The sequence below is a fragment of the Aulonocara sp. 'chitande type north' Nkhata Bay genome, linkage group LG6 (assembly GCF_057382095.1).
Source record: "Aulonocara sp. 'chitande type north' Nkhata Bay isolate Kocher_YH1m ecotype deep benthic linkage group LG6, A_spYH_male_GT1.1, whole genome shotgun sequence".
Taxonomy (NCBI): domain Eukaryota; kingdom Metazoa; phylum Chordata; class Actinopteri; order Cichliformes; family Cichlidae; genus Aulonocara; species Aulonocara sp. 'chitande type north' Nkhata Bay.
This window is the reverse complement of record NC_141349.1, coordinates 39,989,077-40,005,991: the sequence shown is the minus strand read 5'-3', so window position 1 is coordinate 40,005,991 and position 16,915 is coordinate 39,989,077. Positions and strand designations below refer to the sequence as shown.

Here is a 16,915-nt window from a genome sequence, read left to right as displayed (position 1 = left end):
CATGGCTCAGACTGACGGGACTCCAAGTTTGTGTTTTCTCTTTCCCGTCTGAGCAGATGCAGCTTTCTGCACCATCTCTTTGACGTCCTTATCGCCACATTGCGTTCGCGTTCTAAAAGAGAAATCGTTTCCTTGTAATTAAAACAGATTCTGAAGTAAAATTTCACTGACTCATCTACACAGGCATTTTATAGAAGGCTTTAATCTCAACTTTATTCTCAAAATGATTGTTTTTCCTGAAGTGACCCTGATACTCGTTCGACTGTTGTGCATTTATAAAACAATGTTTTTGTTATTTCACAGAAAGACAAGAACAACTATTAGGTTTATGAAATTTATAAAGTTTATAAGAATACAGTTAAAAGTTCTAAATCTCTGCACTCCACATTTTCCACAGGCCTCCAGCTGGATTCTAACCTGTCCAGTGATTAAAACTGGTGGGGTATGATTTTTCTTTGGTTTGCCATTTAAATTAAAAAAAAAAAAAAAGTACCACAGGGATATTAAAGCCACAAAATGAGTGTGTCCACCATCAGCATTTGTTTGAGCTTAGAGAGCTTGACCTAGTCCCCCGCCCATCAGCTGTTCTGACTTTAACACACTATACACAGCACTCCATCGACCCCAACAGCACGTCTGAAAAATCCAGCCTTGCATTCTGTGCTCCTGTCTCCATAATCAATTATTTACGCAAATTGTATAATCAAATTCCTAATATTCATTGACAGCTTTAAACCAGAGATGATGAGTGAGGCCTCCTCTAAAGCATACCCTGCTTTATCATTATTTTTGACTTTAATGGGGACCATTCATTTCTAAACTGTTGAAGTCCATAAAGTCATCATAAAAGTGTTTACAGAGGGTGTGTGCATCTTTGTCCGGTCTGAATAAATCCCAGAATAAGTTTTCTTATTAAATAAGTTTATTTTCAAGAGCAATGTACAATTTGCAAACAAATGTAAACAGGGATATCTGCCAGTGTGTGGCGAGAAGGTGAACTACAAAAAGCTTGAGACAGTAATAGAAAACAAACGAGCGTCAACTTCTTCCCCAGGCTGCAAACTAGATCTGACCTCCGGCTAGCCGGGATAGATTCTGGGAAAGCACTGCTGAATGAGACACGTCCTCACGGCTTTTTGTTCTGTCTTCCAACTGATGGCCGAGACTTGAACTGTACTTATTTTTGCTCAAAGCGCTGAAGTTTCACTTTGATTTCAGACCTTGGCTCAAAGTAAGCACGTCAGAGGCTTTTAGTTTCAGGAAATCTGCCTCGAGTCATTTAAAACACTGCAATATTAAATTTATCTGTACTGCAAAAGAAATTACAACCAAAAACAATAAATATGGTAACCAGTGCTAATCCTCAGTTCTTAAATGCTATAACTTAGTATAAAACACACATGAAAGGAACTAATGCTCATTACAAACTAGCTGAAATCTAAACATATCATTTTTTTTATTTTTTAGAAGAGGTAATCTTTAACCCTAAGCTGAGACGAATTTGTCTGTCCTGAAGCTGTAGTAACATCTCACACAGCCTTCCTCACAGCCCGGCATCCTCTCCTGCTCTTGAAACCCGAACATTTAGAAAATCTGCCAAACGGTGTCCTTGAACACGTTCTTAAAAAAAGAAAAAGGACACTGAGAGAATGGAGTCTAACTTGAGAGAAGTAGCCCCTACGATATGCGGTAAAAATGGGACGAACAACGCACAGGCGCTCTCTGCTGCTCCGAGAGGAGAGGATATGATGGCAGAAGAAACACGGCGAGCAGGAACTGTGGTGGAGGAGAGGCGGGGCCTTTTTCATTTTAGGGCTGACAGACGTTTCGACAGCGATGGCTTATAGAAGGAGAGAAGGATGAAGAAAAGTGGATGGAGGAGGAGGAGGAGGGTAAACAGCTAAATGCACAGACTCTCTGGGGAGCTTATCTGAGTAGATGGGAAGAGGGAGAAACAAGACGAGGGGATGGTACAGGATGTGGTGGGGGTGGGTGGATGAGGAGGAGGAGTGGATGGGGCAGCCGGTGGGGTGAGAGCAGGCTACCAGTTAAAGGAAATGCATGCTGCTCCGCTCAGGGAGGAGGGAGCAGCGGCGGCGGCAGAGACGACCCTTCCACCTCTTCCCCGTTGGGGCAGAAAGGAGACAGCGGGCATGACGTTTGCCTCCTCAGTCTTTCCGTACCCTCCTCTTTCTCACTGCTTGTTTGTGGCTCTCTTCGGCAACGTCTCCTTCATCCTTCATCTGCGAGACAGAAAGCGAAGCGTCAGCTTTGATGCTGGAGCTGTACCACAGCACTCGTGCAGCTGACACGTTATTAAAATGTTAAAAGCTTTATGAGGTGTTGGGGACATGTCAGGTTGAGAGTTATTGGGCAGTTTTGACCATAAAGCCCGTCTTGCAAACGCAAACGACAGTTCCCAAGTGACCTGTAAGATTAAAGTTTTATTCTAGTGGCTGTGTTACAATTCTGCAGCAATGTCGAGTTTTATTTGGTTAAAAGGTGAAGAAACAGGTGATGTGTACTGTATCAAAATCTCTGTTCTTTGTGTAGCTAAAAAATAAAAAACCTGTCAGATGTATCGCTGTCAGCTGAAGTGAAGTTTGGAGTTTGAGGCTGTTTGGATTTTCATATTTTGCCCCCTTAGGGTTACTGCTGCTTGCACCGCTCTGAGCGAGGACATTAGCCCCTCATTAAGGGATGCTTTGGACTACCGGCCCACCTCTACTGCAGGATAAAGAGAGCCCCAGACAGCAGCAGACTCGAGTGTGCCAATAACAAACGTGGAGACAGGCTGAGAGACCCTGAGTGATCCAGAGGCAAGCTTCCACCAGTTCAGCTACGGAAAATCTGTTGGATCTACTTTCTCTAAAAACATATTTTGATCTCATTTCAGTCATCTTGTAAACAGAGAGTGAGTTTGGGCTTTTAGCAGCACAGTGAGACAAATCAAAACAGTCACTGCATTAATGGCTGTAATACCTCCACAATTTAAGCAACTGTTTCTGTTCAACCCCTTAAATTAAAGCTAAACTTAAGTCACATCTTGATAGTTTAATTTTATCCTCTTCTGGTGGTAAATAGAAAGAAAATATGTCAAAGACTTGAGAAGTTCCCCGACTGCACAGCTGTTAATTTTTTATCATTTCCCCCTGTTGAACAGATGACACCAACCTCATCTTCTAATGTTCTCCCTGGAGCTTTGCTTTCCTCTTCTCCTTCCTCCTCCTCCTCCTCTTCTTCCTCCTCCTCCTCCTCCTCTTCTTCATCATCGTCACCCTCTACATTGTCCCCTCCTGCTTCTGCATCCTCCTCGGCTTCTTCTGTTGCATTAGGGAAAAAAAACAAAGAGGACAGTAAGGGGAGAAAATATGATCCAGAACAGTGCAGTATAAATGTAGGTGAATGTGTGTCACCTGCAGCTGGTGCTGCTTCTGTAGCTTCAGCTCCTTTGTCTTCCTCCTCCTCCTCTTCTTCCTCTTCCACATCAGCCTTGGGCGGATCCACCTTTTTGTACACGTAGTCATCATCCGATTTCTGGGATGCAAATACGAGACATCACAGCAAAAGTCAGGAAGCTGCGCCTATGATCTGAAGTCTAAATTAATGTTTAGCAGGGTCTTAGTACCTTTGGCCAGCAGAAGAGCACGAGCAGTCCCACAGGCAGGCCTACTGTCAGTATGTAGATCACCCAGAGCCACGGCCGCTCCTCTGCTGCCATCATCAGCTGAGCAAAAATCCCTGGCTGTTGAGATGGAGGGAGAGACAAAGAGTAAACCGTGAGAACTTCTGCACAGAAACGTGACAGCTCTGTGGTACGTCACACGCACACAGCAACCCCGCACACGTGCTCCTGACCTCGTTAGCACTGGCCACCAGTTTCTTCAGCCCCCAACTGTCAGACGCCCAGCGGTCAGCAACCTCCTTGTGAGAGGTGATAATAAAGTTGTCAAAGTAGATATCTGAGGTCATGGACCACAGCTCCAGTCCCAGAGCCTTGAATGGTGTCATCCTGAACGGCTGCAGGTCCTCAAAATAGTCCGGGTTAAGGATCTTACGAGGCTTCCACACTCCCTTAGGAGACAACACAAAGCATGGAGGATACAGTCAGAAGGACCCACAAATACAAATATACTGGCCAATGCTGTTTTGCTGATAAGATGTACTAATAATACACATTAGCAAACATCACGGTTTTAGCTTTTGTCTAGAGATAAAAAATAATAAATTAATTTTAAAAAACTATGAAAATCGTAAAGTACCAGCCGTGCAGGGGCAACTTGGTGGACACTGTGACATAAATTTAAGTTATGTGTATAAAACCACAGAACAATAGTTACCTGATAGTTAGGATTGTCCACCAGGGGGGCTTTCCACTTGCCCTTGTACTGAGGATTGTTGATCATGGGACGCTTCCACACCCCGCAGCCAGGAGCCGTCTCACAGGCGGGGTTAGGGATCTGCGGCGCCTCCCATTCTCCATCCATCTCCTCGTCCCTAAGGAAACACAGCGACAAGCTGTCACCCTGAACCATTCCTCATTCCAGTTAGCATGACTGTAAGACCACGGTGAAAGAGTTTGTTTACCAATCTTCTGGTTTCTCTGCATTGGGGTCAGGGACAAACTCCGACTCATCATCCAACCAGCCCTCAGGCTTCAGTGCATCAGGGTCTTCGATCTTTGCAGGTGCATCCTCATCCCTTTGTTACACACATACAGCAGGGTTTGTTATTTGCTAATATGCTTTTACATTTCAGCTCTTTTACCCAATAAAGACCCCATCTGATGACCTCCGCTGTACTCCTAATGTTGACACACAATATATATCAAAGATGTGGTTTAAAGAACAACAAAATAGTTTCTGGATTTGTCCAAGCTTAGCTGCAAAGACAGAGACCAATGAACAAAATGGACAGAACTGAACTTTCAAAATAAGAGCAAGGAAGAGTTTTCTGCCTGTCAATTGTAGATGGTGTTGTTCTGACAGATAGCCAGACTGAGAATAACTGAACATTTTCGCTCATCAGTTCTAGCCTCAACTTGTGTGTCATTCTGTACACTAGTATGGAGACTATAGTCACCAGTCATCGGGCTTCACAGCCTCTGGGTCGGGAATCTTGGCCCTCTCGTCCCAGTCGTCTGGCTTGGAGTCATTTGGGTCGTCTATCTCTTTGGGTGGGTTGACCGGAGGCACCATGTCCTCCAACAGGTTGCCACGGCTCACGCTCGACTGATCGATAAACAGCTCGTAGCTGTTGTCCGGGTTCAGGACTGATGCCAGACAGAAGTGACCAAAGTAGAAGAGTAGAGTGGATTTTAATGTCATCTGATGAAATCTGAGTCTTACTCCAAAATGAGATCATACTACAAAACAACACTGAGTGCTAAATGTCTTCAAATTAGCTACATACGCAGCGTGTAGAGGTGAGTCTTCTTGTCAGTGTAGAATTTCTTGAGGTCGACGTCGGCTCTCTTTGCGTGCTTCTCCTCCATGTCTCTGTTCAGAGGATTCTTGTGGCGGAAGATGAAGTGCAGCTTGTAGTCCTCGCCACATTTGTCCGGTCCAAACATGATGGTGTAGGGTGTACGGTCATGGAACTGCTCCTGTAGTGCAGAACAGAAAAAAAATACTTAAGCATTTGGTGGATTAGAGAAATTCACCCAATTCTACCACAAATATCAGATTACAGCACAGAAATCTGGAGGTTTTGCTAATTATGGTGGATTATAAAACATGTATACAAACCAGGTTGAGACTGCCAGTGTCGGAAAGCAGTTTGATGTATGCTCCACCACAGTCGATACCATCTTGGAAATTAACTTCATACCTACGACGCCACATAACAAAACTGTTTAATGGGTCCAGGTTGCGACTTCTCTACATAACGAGGGACAAAGTGTGAACTCACTGAATGACCAGAGGTTCATCCTTGAACACAAAGGGTTTGTCCAGCATTGCAGAAATGGCGTGGTGTTTAGCCCGGGACTTCAGCACCAGGCCCTGGTCTCCTGGAACCTTGTTCTCCTTCAGCTGCTCCACAGCCCACTTCCCTGCAGCCACAGACACGGTAAATGGACAGTAACACTTATTATTATGGACGATTCTCTCTTTTGAACAAGTCTGAGTTTTATTTTTACTGCCACAGCTTTTAGTCCTGTGGGTTATATGGTAACGTTTTTCATAAAAGCCTACTTTTTGGGATGTGTGGTGGTGCTCACTGTGTGTCAGACAGCTTTAAGAGGACCAGTTTCTGGCTCAGGTATTGTAACCTCATGCTGCAGCAGTTATGTTGCCAAATGAAGTACAATTAGCACCAAAAAGAAAAGGTGGCCAATACTATACAAGTTAGACCAACTATTATAAATATCATCATCATTTAAAAGCATAATTTCTGCAGGTTTTAAGAAGTTACATTTAATAACTGACTGAGCGAATTTTCAGTCAGTTATTTAAAAACTGCCAACCAGTCCCATTGGTTAGAAAATTTGTTGTGAAGAATCAAGCATTTTTGCCATTTTGCCGATATGACAAGATCGAAGTAGAACTAAACGCAGAACCCAGAGGAGTCGGATTTCCTTTTGGAACCACTGAAGTCGCCCCCTGTTGGCTATGAGAGAAAAGGCTGGTTTAGGTACTAATTTGAGCGCTTACATATGTTACAATGAGCCTGACTTAAAGCGTGGTTTGCTTTGATTGTTATAGGCTTAATTGATAGTTTTGTTTAGTACTTTCAATATACTTGCGTTACTTTGAATTTAATGCAACTTAAAATACGATTTTCAGACCTTTCAAACAATGGAATCATGCATGAGGAATACGTGATGTGAGGAAAACGCCCACACGCATCTTGAATAGGAGGAAGAGAACAGCAACAAACCGTCATATTTGGCGATGTCACCATCCGCGTCCTCCCTCACTGTTTTTGACAGCTGCCATCTGTGGAGATCAACATCATGAAACACACACACACACACACACACACACACACACACACACACACAGAAACACTCTTTGATCCGCTAAATCTCTGTGGGAGACCATATAATAAGTTTGGGCTGTATTTTGGAAGTTTGTGTGTTAAACAATACCTGTCCAGTGAACCATCATCAAATGTCTCTGCAAAGTACACATCTCCAGTGGGAACAGGAGTCCTGTATGTTACCTGGTGATATAATAAAGGATACAATAAGAGGCTTTGCAGCCATCAAATAATCTTCTGATTCAATTCATTTTACTAGATTTCCTGATTTTTTGCTCTGCTCCAGACCTGGAAGGAGACATTGGAGTCAGTGTCCTTCTCGCTGGCTGTGCTCTTGCTGTGCGTCTCTTTAACCTGCTCGCTCTCATCCTCCGCCATCAGGACCTTTAACTCTTCCTCATCTAAGCCCATGTCATCATCGTCGTCGTCAACGACGACGTCTGAAACATCGGCCTCCGACTGCTTCTCGTGGGCCACCACAGCTGCCACAGCCAGGGTGGATAGAAGCAGCAGCAGGAGCCACGTCCAGCCTTTTTCCAATTTCATCTGTAGCAGGAGGGTTACAGAAGTGTGAGATAAGGGATGTGCATGGTGTTAGAGCCAGAGTAAAAAAGGGTGCGGGAGGGGGATGGGAAGAAGAGGCAGGTGTGAGTGAGATGGATTTTATTTATGGAGAACAACGGGGAGTGTGTGTGTCGTGTCAGGGATAAAAATAGAGGAGAGACAAGTGGGTGAGGGTTAGAGGGGAAAAAAAAAAAAACTACAGACATGGAGGTTACATTAGGACACAATCCTACAAGATCAGGGACGTGTATCTTCAGATCATGACTCTTAAAATAAAAAATCTGCACATTTTCTGCTGTGTTTTTCCACCAGAAGAAACGCCTTAGGAGCAACACCTCTACTTCACTACACATCTTTTAATATCTTTCTTATTTTTTGCAGCACATGCACAGTATGAATACGCATTTGAAATCTAAACGGTGGCGATTTAGCATGCTGAACATCAGCTTCAATAACCTCCCATTGATCAGCCCACACCCGCTCGCTCTTGTTGCGAGCAGCAGGAAATGAAAAGCATCACTGGAGACAGCACAGCGGCATGCTTTCCCTTAATTCCTAATTAAGTTTAATTCCCAAACTGGTGTTGTTCTGTTTGCTAACAACAGAGTGCAGGAGGATCAAAAGGATTGTGATGAACATAAGGGAGAGATGATGAAAGAGCAGCATAATGAAAAAGCTGTCTTATCTTTAAAGGCATTGTGCTGTTGCTCATGTGTTTGCATCTTTGGACTGAAAGCGAAGCTCAGTTTGAAAGAGAGCTCAACATTTAAAAATCAGGTAAGTTTGATGGGGTGTAACCATTCTGTTTTATCACGGTTTCATCTTCCCCTGTTGTGACAGCCATGTGGAGATGCTAATGCCTGGTTGAAGTGCGCTAGTCTGGTTAAAGGTGTGATGTTTAATGAACGTTGAGTTAACGAGTAAACTGAAAATATAGCAGAATAAATTAGTTTATTCTGCCTGAGCAACTGATCAGGCTTATGGTAAAAATAATTAAATTGAATAGGAATGCACCAAAGATATGGCCCAGATCCTCACTCAAAAAGCTGGATGGGATATCCGCAACAAACAGCCCATAAACAGCCCAGTTCTATGTCCTGTATTTATGCTGAAGAGCTAATTTAGACTGGGGGAAGTTAACAGCAAAGGTTCAGCAGTCTGGAGGTATTTCACACCTTCAACATCAACTGATTTTCTTCATGTTTGAATATATTTTTTATTCAACTAGAAACTGTGGTACCAGGATCAAGAAGCTCAGCAAAGACTCATTTGTTTACTATACCTCTGTACATTTGTTCAGAGAGACATTATATTTGGTAGAAGCTAGGAGGACACTGGTTCCACTGTTGTGACTTGTTGTGAAACACTCGATGCACAATTTCAGCTGAACAGTAAAAGGTCTCAGACAGAAAAGAAATGGAAAACTACCAATACATTTTAAAAAATATATATTGTTTGTGTTGCGCCTGATGTCATGCATTATTCTTCTCACTGAAATAAAAGGAGTCAATTTCTAAACTAAATTATCAGCTTTTATTAGCAAATTATAAAATCTTGTATGAATGTGCCTAAGTTTATTTTAAAACGTCAATATATCAGAGTTAAGTTGAGCTTGATGTTGCCTTAGCACCGAGAGAATGATTCCTAGTTTCCTTCACACAATGAGAAATACAGCACAATCAAATACTGGCATTAGATCAACGCTCAATTAGATCAAACCCTATCTGCAGACATGTGAGGTCTAGTTATTTATCTTGGAACTGGAAAAATTTGGATTGGAGCACCACTAGGTAAGCCACTTCCCCACTGGCTTCCCTTTTCAAACCAAGGAGCTACACCCATCTTTTATTCTGTCTATGGTTTGGGGTTTTAGGCTTCAGGTGTCTCAACTTGGCCTGTCATGCTAATACTCTGCAAGGACACATCGACCATATCTTACCTGGTGTCAGTCTATCAGTTATGCAGGTAACTCCCCCTTTAGCAAACAGATTTATTACTGGACATAATCTAGTACTCAACAGCTGTCATTATCTTTACCCCACAGTCACGCTTCAGTCCTCCTGCTGAAGTGTGCAGGGGCTATATGCCTTATCAGCATCTGGTTGACTCTAAACAGCGCCAATGTGACATTTTTCCATTTATAACCATTGTCATAACACACGTTTACACAATAGGAATAAAAAAAAAAAAACTAAAAAAATAAAAGGTCAGAGGCGCTAACATGGCTGCCACCAAACACAGCAACGTCCAGGCTCTTTCAGAGAGCGGCTCTGGCTGCAGGAGCTGCTCGGCTAGCTGACTTTAGCGCGCCAGTCACAAACGGCAAACGTTAGCACAAGATAAGCTCAGCCAGAAATAAACTAACGGGCTCGTACCAGGAGCCCGGTAATTCAACACACACTGGTGTTTAAATTAAAAGATGCTAATAATTAATTTGAAAGCAAAAGGCCGCCGAATATCGCATTCTTCGGTTGCAGAAATGAATGAACAGCAACGGTTAGCTGGCTACATTAGCAGTGATGTCGCACAGGGAGGATGGAGAGAGATTGAATGAGCGCAAACAAACCTTTGCGCCTTCTGGATATCACGGAGAAAAGAAAAAAAAAAACTCCGTCGATGAAAACTGCTTCTCCACGCAAAAACACGGGAAGAGTTATGTGGGGTGAGCCCGCTGAATACCACTGGGATACAGTCGAGGAGAGCACGGTTATCTGCTGGAGGAGATGGACCGTGGATGACAGCTCGGCCCGGATAACGGTGCGCCGCTGAGGACAGGTTCCTTTGCGACTGAGCATGCGCACCAGGGTGGCTGGAAGCGTAAAGGGTGCATTCAGGCACCGCAGAAATTAAGAGCATAGCGGTATTCATAAGTATGAAATGACTGAAAAGGAACACTCAGCATTAAACACATAACTAAACAAATCTTGAATATTGAATATTTAAAAAAAAAGTAAATGAATACATATATAAATAAAAATAGCTTACAAATTACACAAATGAAAAAGCTTTATGACATTATTTAGAGAAAAATACATTTCTCTAAATAATACATTTATTAATACAAAATTTAGAGAAAAAAGTAAAATAAACAAGTTCAGAGCTCTTTCTTGTCTGTCAGGGTAAAGGTCAAGCTAACAGATGATGTGAAGGAGGAGTCTCCATGAACTATGATTTGCAGATTAACCTGTGACCTGAGAGTAGGGAGGAGTTAGAAGAGAGTCTGAAAGGGTGGAGGTATTCTCTGGAGTGAAGAAGAATGAAAATCGGAAAAACCAAGACTAGAACAGGGAGGCAGACCTAATGGTGAAGACAGAAGAAACCAAAGCTAGTGAAGGTAGATTATTTTAAATATGACATATAACATAATTTCCTCTTGAATGAATAAAGTATTTTGATTCCTGGAGTCAACCATCCAAAGCAACACATGAAGAAGAAAGTGCAGGTAGAGGGGATTTAGACACGTGTTAGTGATGATTTGTGGTAGAAAGACAGTAGCAAGAATGAAAGTGAGGGCTTTCATGATGGTATGAGACCTGCTGTGAAGGTGGTCCTGATAAAAAGACAGGAAGCCGAGCTGGAGGTGGAGTTAAACATGCTAAAATTTTCATTGTGAGCCTCTAGGATGGACAAGATCAGAAATGAGTACATCAGAGGGAGAAGTCAGTTTTGGAGCAGTTAACAGACAAAGCTAAAGAGGCAGGCTGGGATAGTTTGGACTTGTGCAGAGGAGGGCATTGAAGATGGAGCTGCCAGGCATGAGGAAAAGAGGACTCTCACCTGGATGACTGAGAACCTTCACAGACATTTCTATCAAATATATTTCAGTGTAACTGAGTGACAAAACATGAATTTTATTATTATTTTTCATGCATAACATAAAACAACATTTAAAGAATGGAATATCCTCATACTAAATACATTTTGCCCATTTTTTTTATTGCTTTGTAATGTGTTTTCCAAAATTTCCAAATTCCTCCAAAACAATAAAAAGCAGCTACTGCGAGCTATAAAGGACAAGCTTTCAATATGTCACTAAAGGCATCAAACCATCACACCGCGCTGGGATTTCAAAATAAAAGACCCGTATCAATAAATTCTACGCCCAACATATCAAAAATAATGAAATACGACACAAATAAAGATTCTAAATGAATTTAAACGAGTTTAATAAAATACTTAATATTAATAATTTTAGATACGCCAATTATTTTAAAAAAATATATCATCTAGCCGCTTTTACGTTCACGTGTCTTCTGCACTTCCGGGTTAGAGTTTAAAAAAACATCGATGGCGGCCACATGCTTTTTGGAACGGTGAATTAGATCAGTATATTATAACAAAAACAGAATGAAGGACACACCGCTGTCCAACTGCGAGCGGGACTTCCTGCTTAAAGCCATCGAAGAGAAAAAGGTGGGTGCGATAATCAGCACGCGCTGTTATGTGTGTGTGTGTGCGCGCGCGCGCAGCCTGAGGATTTAACATGATGGTCATATATCAGTGTCCTATCCTGGCATCGTTGCTCTGTTTTAGAGAGGATTTATGTGTATTATAGTGCCTTACCATAGCACACCTACAGGCTTTCATCCGCACTCATGGGTCCTGTTTCTGTTCTCTTCCTTCAGCGCCTGGATGGACGGCAGACCTATGACTACAGGAAGATTAAGATCAGCTTTGGGACTGACTATGGGTGCTGCTTTGTGGATCTGGGACAAACCAGGTGAAGCTGCAGCCACATGTTTGCAATCGTGTGCCAAACTGAGCATCTGTGTACACTGAGCTCTGTATTCACTGTACGGCTCCCCGCAGGGTCATGGCGCAGGTGTCGTGCGAGCTGGTGGCTCCTAAAGAAAACCGACCGAATGAAGGAATCATGTTCTTCAACATCGAGCTGTCCCCGATGGCCTCACCGGGATTTGAGCAGGGAAGGTGAGGACGAACCTCACTCTTTGAATTCAGCTCATTCATTTATGTTCGCTGGAATATAAAGAAATAAGCTTGGGGGGTTTTTTTCTATGGAGTGTAGGGACATTGTTCCTGAATTTAATTAGATCTGGTGACTGGAAAGCATCCATAATAAGCTTCCATGTTCTGAGGCCGTGGTTCCCAGTTGGATGAGGGTGGAGTACCGATTGGGTTGGGGATGTATGCAGCGGGAGACTGATAAAAGGACTGGTGGCACTTTTGTTTTGGTGAGGAGAAAGGTTACCATGAAACAACAGCTGTTCATCTATGTCACCACGAGCTGTGGTTAGTGACTGAGATTGTGGATGCCAGCGACAGACATGAGCTCCTCCAAAGGCCGTCTGTGCTCAGTCTTAGAGCCAGGGTGTGGAGCTCGTTCTTTCAGGAGGCGCGCAGAGTACAGCTGCTACTCCTTCATAGCGTAAGGAACTAGCTGAGGTGGCTTGGGCATCTGATCTATGTGTCTCCTGCTCCTGGCTTCGAAGTGAGGTAATTAAGACTTGATCTACAGTAGCTACCTTAGCTTACCAACAATTCTGGTTTACATGGAAATAATATGTAAGAGGACCTCTGTGTTTGGAGAATGATAGCTGGTGAATTATAGATGACCTGTGCAGTTATTGTTAATCACAAGTTTCCAAGTAGTGGTCGTCCCCTGGGGCTGTCTGGTTCATTTAGACAGACTGCTGGTGCAGAGAGTGTAAATCATCTGTGGGGTTTTCTGTGTTTCCAGACAGTCTGAGCTGTCAGTGAAGCTAAACAGACAGCTGGAGAGATGCCTGAGAAACTCCAAGTGCATCGATACAGAGTCTCTGTGTGTGGTGTCTGGAGAAAAGGTAACACATACACACAAGACAGACACGACAGACAGAGAGAAGCTTTATCTATTGATGATGATGATGATGATGGTGGTGGTGCCTGCTTGCGGGTCTCTAGGTGTGGCAGATCAGGGTGGATGTTCACACACTGAATAATGATGGAAACCTGATGGATGCCGCCAGCATCGCCGCCATCACCGCTCTGTGCCACTTCAGGCGCCCTGACGTCAGCACCCAAGGACAGGAAGTCACAGTGGTGAGTCAGCAGCACCACAGCAGGTGGTGTCTGAGCTTCCCTGGACCTGCTGGGAGAAAATTGATGATGTTATTGTTTTCATGAGAATTCTGCTTTATGTTAGCTGTATTTATTTATTTATTTTTTAATTTCTGTCTTCAGTACAGTCCAGAGGAGAGAGACCCCATTCCTCTGAGTATCTACCACATGCCCATCAGCGTCAGCTTCGCCTTCTTCCAACAAGGGTAAAACACTGCTTCTCACAAGATTTCTTCTCCTCTGTATCAAAATGTTAATGTCATGTTTACAGGTGCAGCAGGTTTTAGTTAACTCAGTATATTCAGTAGTGTTTATAGAGAGTCACTTCAGACCTCCACCAGCACAAAACTCGTGGAGGGGCAGCCCTCATCAGCCTGCCACGACCAGCTGGGGAGTGAGGGGAAGCTCAGTGCATTGAGGCATGAAGACAGTGCCGTGGTTGCTGGTGTTACACGGGCCAGGGTATTTCAGAAACTGCTGATCTTCTTTTCCCACATGCAAAAACATCACCTGGTCTGACAGCACCTTGATTTCTGCTGTGACATTTGCATGATAGCAACTGAATTTGGGGTAAACGATGTGAAAGCATGAATCCACCCTGCCTGTGATGGTGTGATATTACGAGGGACCTTTTTTTTTGGGAAACTCTGGGTTCCTCAGGAACAAATGTGCATTGTTTCAACTCCACAGCCTGCCTGAGGGTTGTTGCTCAACATGTTTATGATCAGTGCACACATGATAAAACTCAGATCATCTCAACCTGATACTGGCGAGGTGTACCTAATAAATTTGCCAGTGAGAGTGAATATAAATTTGACTTTAGCGGCACAACTGAGTGTTCAGGGTCACCTGATCCAGCCTCAGCATTTAACTGTAGTAACATGCAGGCGATCAGGAGAGTAACTTAACTGATCTCGGGCTGTTTTCTTAAAACAGTCCTCTTATTTTCTGCTGACCTTCTGAGTACCTGCAGGTGACCACTTGTTTGAACATTAACCTTCCTCATTGTTTCCCTGCAGCACTTACCTGCTGGTGGACCCGTGTGAGCGGGAGGAGCGAGTGATGGATGGCCTGTTGGTAATCGCCATGAACAAACACAGGGAGATCTGCTCCATCCAGTCCAGCGGAGGCATTATGCTGCTTAAAGAGCAGGTGAGCTCCTTAAAAGCTCTTTGTTACTGTGAGTGAGTGAAAATGGGCTGATTTCCAAAAGGCATAAATTAAGAAATTAATTCTATTTTGTTTTTCTCAAAATGCAAAATTTCATGAGGACTTATGAATGGGAGATATGACATGTGCTGAAGGTATCTGCAGCAGCAGAGTCTTTCTTGTTTGGAGTTTTCCAACTATTTGTCCTGCAAATGTTGTTGCATACACTCCCCGCTGAGGTCTGTCCACAGATTTTCTGTGATTAGGCCACAGAGGTCTGTAGACATCATGGCAGAACCTCATGAGGTTTAATTAAGATCTTTGTCCAGTTGTCTGATCTTCAGCTTTGTTTGAAACAGGCTGCTCCCAAAATCTGCTGGAATATAATTGAATCAGTTCATCCCTCTGCCAGTGAAATATTACAAGGCCCAAATGATTTTTTTTTTTGCTTACTCTAAAATCAACAGATACTTGGCTGATATGTTGGTGAAATAACTGTTCAGTACAATAATTCTTTATCAGAGCAATAGATCTTTTTCTGTGTTTTGTTGAAGGTGATGAGGTGCAGTAAGATAGCTGGTGTCAAAGTGTCTGAGATCACAGAGCTCATCAGTGAAGCCCTGCTGAATGACAGGAAAGCCAGGTGAGCAGAGACTTAGTCTCACTGCCAAACTTCAGTCTTAAACTAGAATCATTTTCGAAGCTAAATTAAAAACAGTGTATTTTCCTGTGTTCCTGTATTTAAAATGCGTATTTTAAATACAGGAAGGCCGGTGGAAAGTGTGGATTTGCAGAGTCCATGCCACAGGACCGAATCACAGCTCTGAAAAAGGACGAGACTCCGGTTGAGATGACAGATGTGACAGAAACAGCCAATGGCATTATCCAGAAGGGCGAAGCTGCACCTCAGACGTATCCTGAACCGAATTACAAGCTTGGATATAAAGCATATGAAAAATGGGACACGGTGTCATGGCATTCTTTCAAATGGCCAGCAGGGGGCAATTGCCAAAAACAGATGCCACTTTTCACTGGATTTGTTACGTCTATAAATGCTTTTGTAATGAGTTAGTGGTCTTGGCAGTTTTAAGTCAACAACATGAATTTTATTTTTAAGGTTTATAACTGAATGACTACATCAAGATTTTATATACAGTCTGTGATATCAACAAAGAAAATGTGTTCACTTCCTTGTTCTTAGTCTCCTTAACCACACATGCTAGGGTGCCATCCCCAGTGGTGCCAGTCCCTGGTGTTGGACAGGTGGGGCAGGGGCTGCAGAACAGCTGGGGACTGGAGGAGGATGATGAAGATGATTATGAAGAGGAAAAAAATGACAACAGTGGTGACGAGCAAGTGGAAGAAGTGACAAAGATGGATGTGGGCGAAGGTGGTTTATTATTTATTTATTTGGACAGTTTGATGTAAAAGTCAGGTTTGCTGATTAGAGGAAAAGAATAAAAATGTGCTTGAACTGAGAGTTTGTTGTCTTACAGGAGATGTGGTTGAGATATCAGACAGTGAAGAGGAGGATGTGGTCATACTAAATCCTGAGGTGCCAGAAAAACCAAAGTAAGCACAGCTGTTCTTTTCTAATGAATGTAATTAACAGATAAATATTATTTTTATATTGATGTGGTTGTTCTTAATTCATTTTTTATTGCTCTCAGAACTACAGGCTCCAAGTCTCACCAGAAGGGGGCAGCAGCATCCAAGAAACGGCAGAAAAAATGAGGAACGACTGCAGATGGGGATTTGTTCCAAAACGTCAAAAGGTTTTATTATAAACACTGAGCTGGATTTCAACGAGTCCCACCTGAAGTGACTGCAGCTCAGAAATAAAACATTAACTTGATGTTTGTAACTGTTTCAAACAAATGTACAGAAAGTGAAAATGTTAAAAGATAGTTCATCTGTGCACATCAGACTTTTATATTTCAGTTTGTTTGCAGGGATGTATTTCCTACGTCGATTTCAAATAAAATTAAATAGCTTTTTTTCTAACAGCGTTTCTGGCTTCATCTAATGGGTTTTATGAATGATAAATGCAAACTGAGAATCTGTAAATATCCTAACATCGTTTCAATGTGTAAACTAATTAAAGTAAGCACGTGTTGTCAATGGAAGACATTTACAATTATGATAATGATAAGGAGTAGCAGCT

The 16,915-nt window shown here is 42.8% G+C and overlaps 2 protein-coding genes across 2 annotated transcripts; one reads left to right on the top strand and one right to left on the bottom strand.

The window, feature by feature from the left end:
* Window positions 1-904: 904 nt before the first annotated feature.
* clgn (calmegin) lies at window positions 905-10,337 on the bottom strand. The gene is made up of 15 exons (XM_086296911.1): window positions 10,112-10,337; window positions 7,270-7,527; window positions 7,091-7,164; window positions 6,880-6,938; window positions 5,911-6,052; window positions 5,748-5,829; window positions 5,413-5,605; window positions 5,083-5,272; window positions 4,588-4,701; window positions 4,341-4,497; window positions 3,859-4,074; window positions 3,629-3,745; window positions 3,417-3,537; window positions 3,175-3,323; window positions 905-2,243 (listed from the first exon to the last, which is right to left on the bottom strand). The coding sequence occupies exons 2-15, from the start codon at window positions 7,525-7,527 to the stop codon at window positions 2,169-2,171; spliced, it is 1,947 nt and encodes a 648-aa protein (XP_086153037.1). The 5' UTR covers window positions 10,112-10,337; the 3' UTR covers window positions 905-2,168.
* Window positions 10,338-11,816: 1,479 nt separating this feature from the next.
* exosc9 (exosome component 9) lies at window positions 11,817-16,755 on the top strand. Its single transcript, XM_086297707.1, has 12 exons — window positions 11,817-11,958; window positions 12,171-12,265; window positions 12,355-12,474; window positions 13,244-13,346; window positions 13,447-13,584; window positions 13,726-13,808; window positions 14,622-14,754; window positions 15,306-15,394; window positions 15,517-15,663; window positions 15,975-16,141; window positions 16,248-16,323; window positions 16,422-16,755. Exons 1-12 carry the CDS (start codon window positions 11,893-11,895, stop codon window positions 16,483-16,485), a joined length of 1,281 nt encoding a protein of 426 aa, XP_086153833.1. The 5' UTR covers window positions 11,817-11,892; the 3' UTR covers window positions 16,486-16,755.
* The last annotated feature ends 160 nt before the right edge of the window (window positions 16,756-16,915 follow it).

Excerpts from the sequence above, each read along its gene's own strand:
- clgn (XM_086296911.1), bottom strand. The coding sequence starts at position 7,527 with ATGAAATTGGAAAAAGGCTGGACGTGGCTCCTGCTGCTGCTTCTATCC. Across the intron at positions 6,053-6,879 it reads TGACATCGCCAAATATGACG|GGAAGTGGGCTGTGGAGCAG; the intron begins GTTTGTTGCTGT and ends CTGTGGCTGCAG. Across the intron at positions 3,324-3,416 it reads AGAAGCAGCACCAGCTGCAG|AAGAAGCCGAGGAGGATGCA; the intron begins GTGACACACATT and ends CTAATGCAACAG.
- exosc9 (XM_086297707.1), top strand. The coding sequence starts at position 11,893 with ATGAAGGACACACCGCTGTCCAACTGCGAGCGGGACTTCCTGCTTAAA. Across the intron at positions 11,959-12,170 it reads AAGCCATCGAAGAGAAAAAG|CGCCTGGATGGACGGCAGAC; the intron begins GTGGGTGCGATA and ends CTCTTCCTTCAG. Across the intron at positions 13,809-14,621 it reads TTCGCCTTCTTCCAACAAGG|CACTTACCTGCTGGTGGACC; the intron begins GTAAAACACTGC and ends GTTTCCCTGCAG.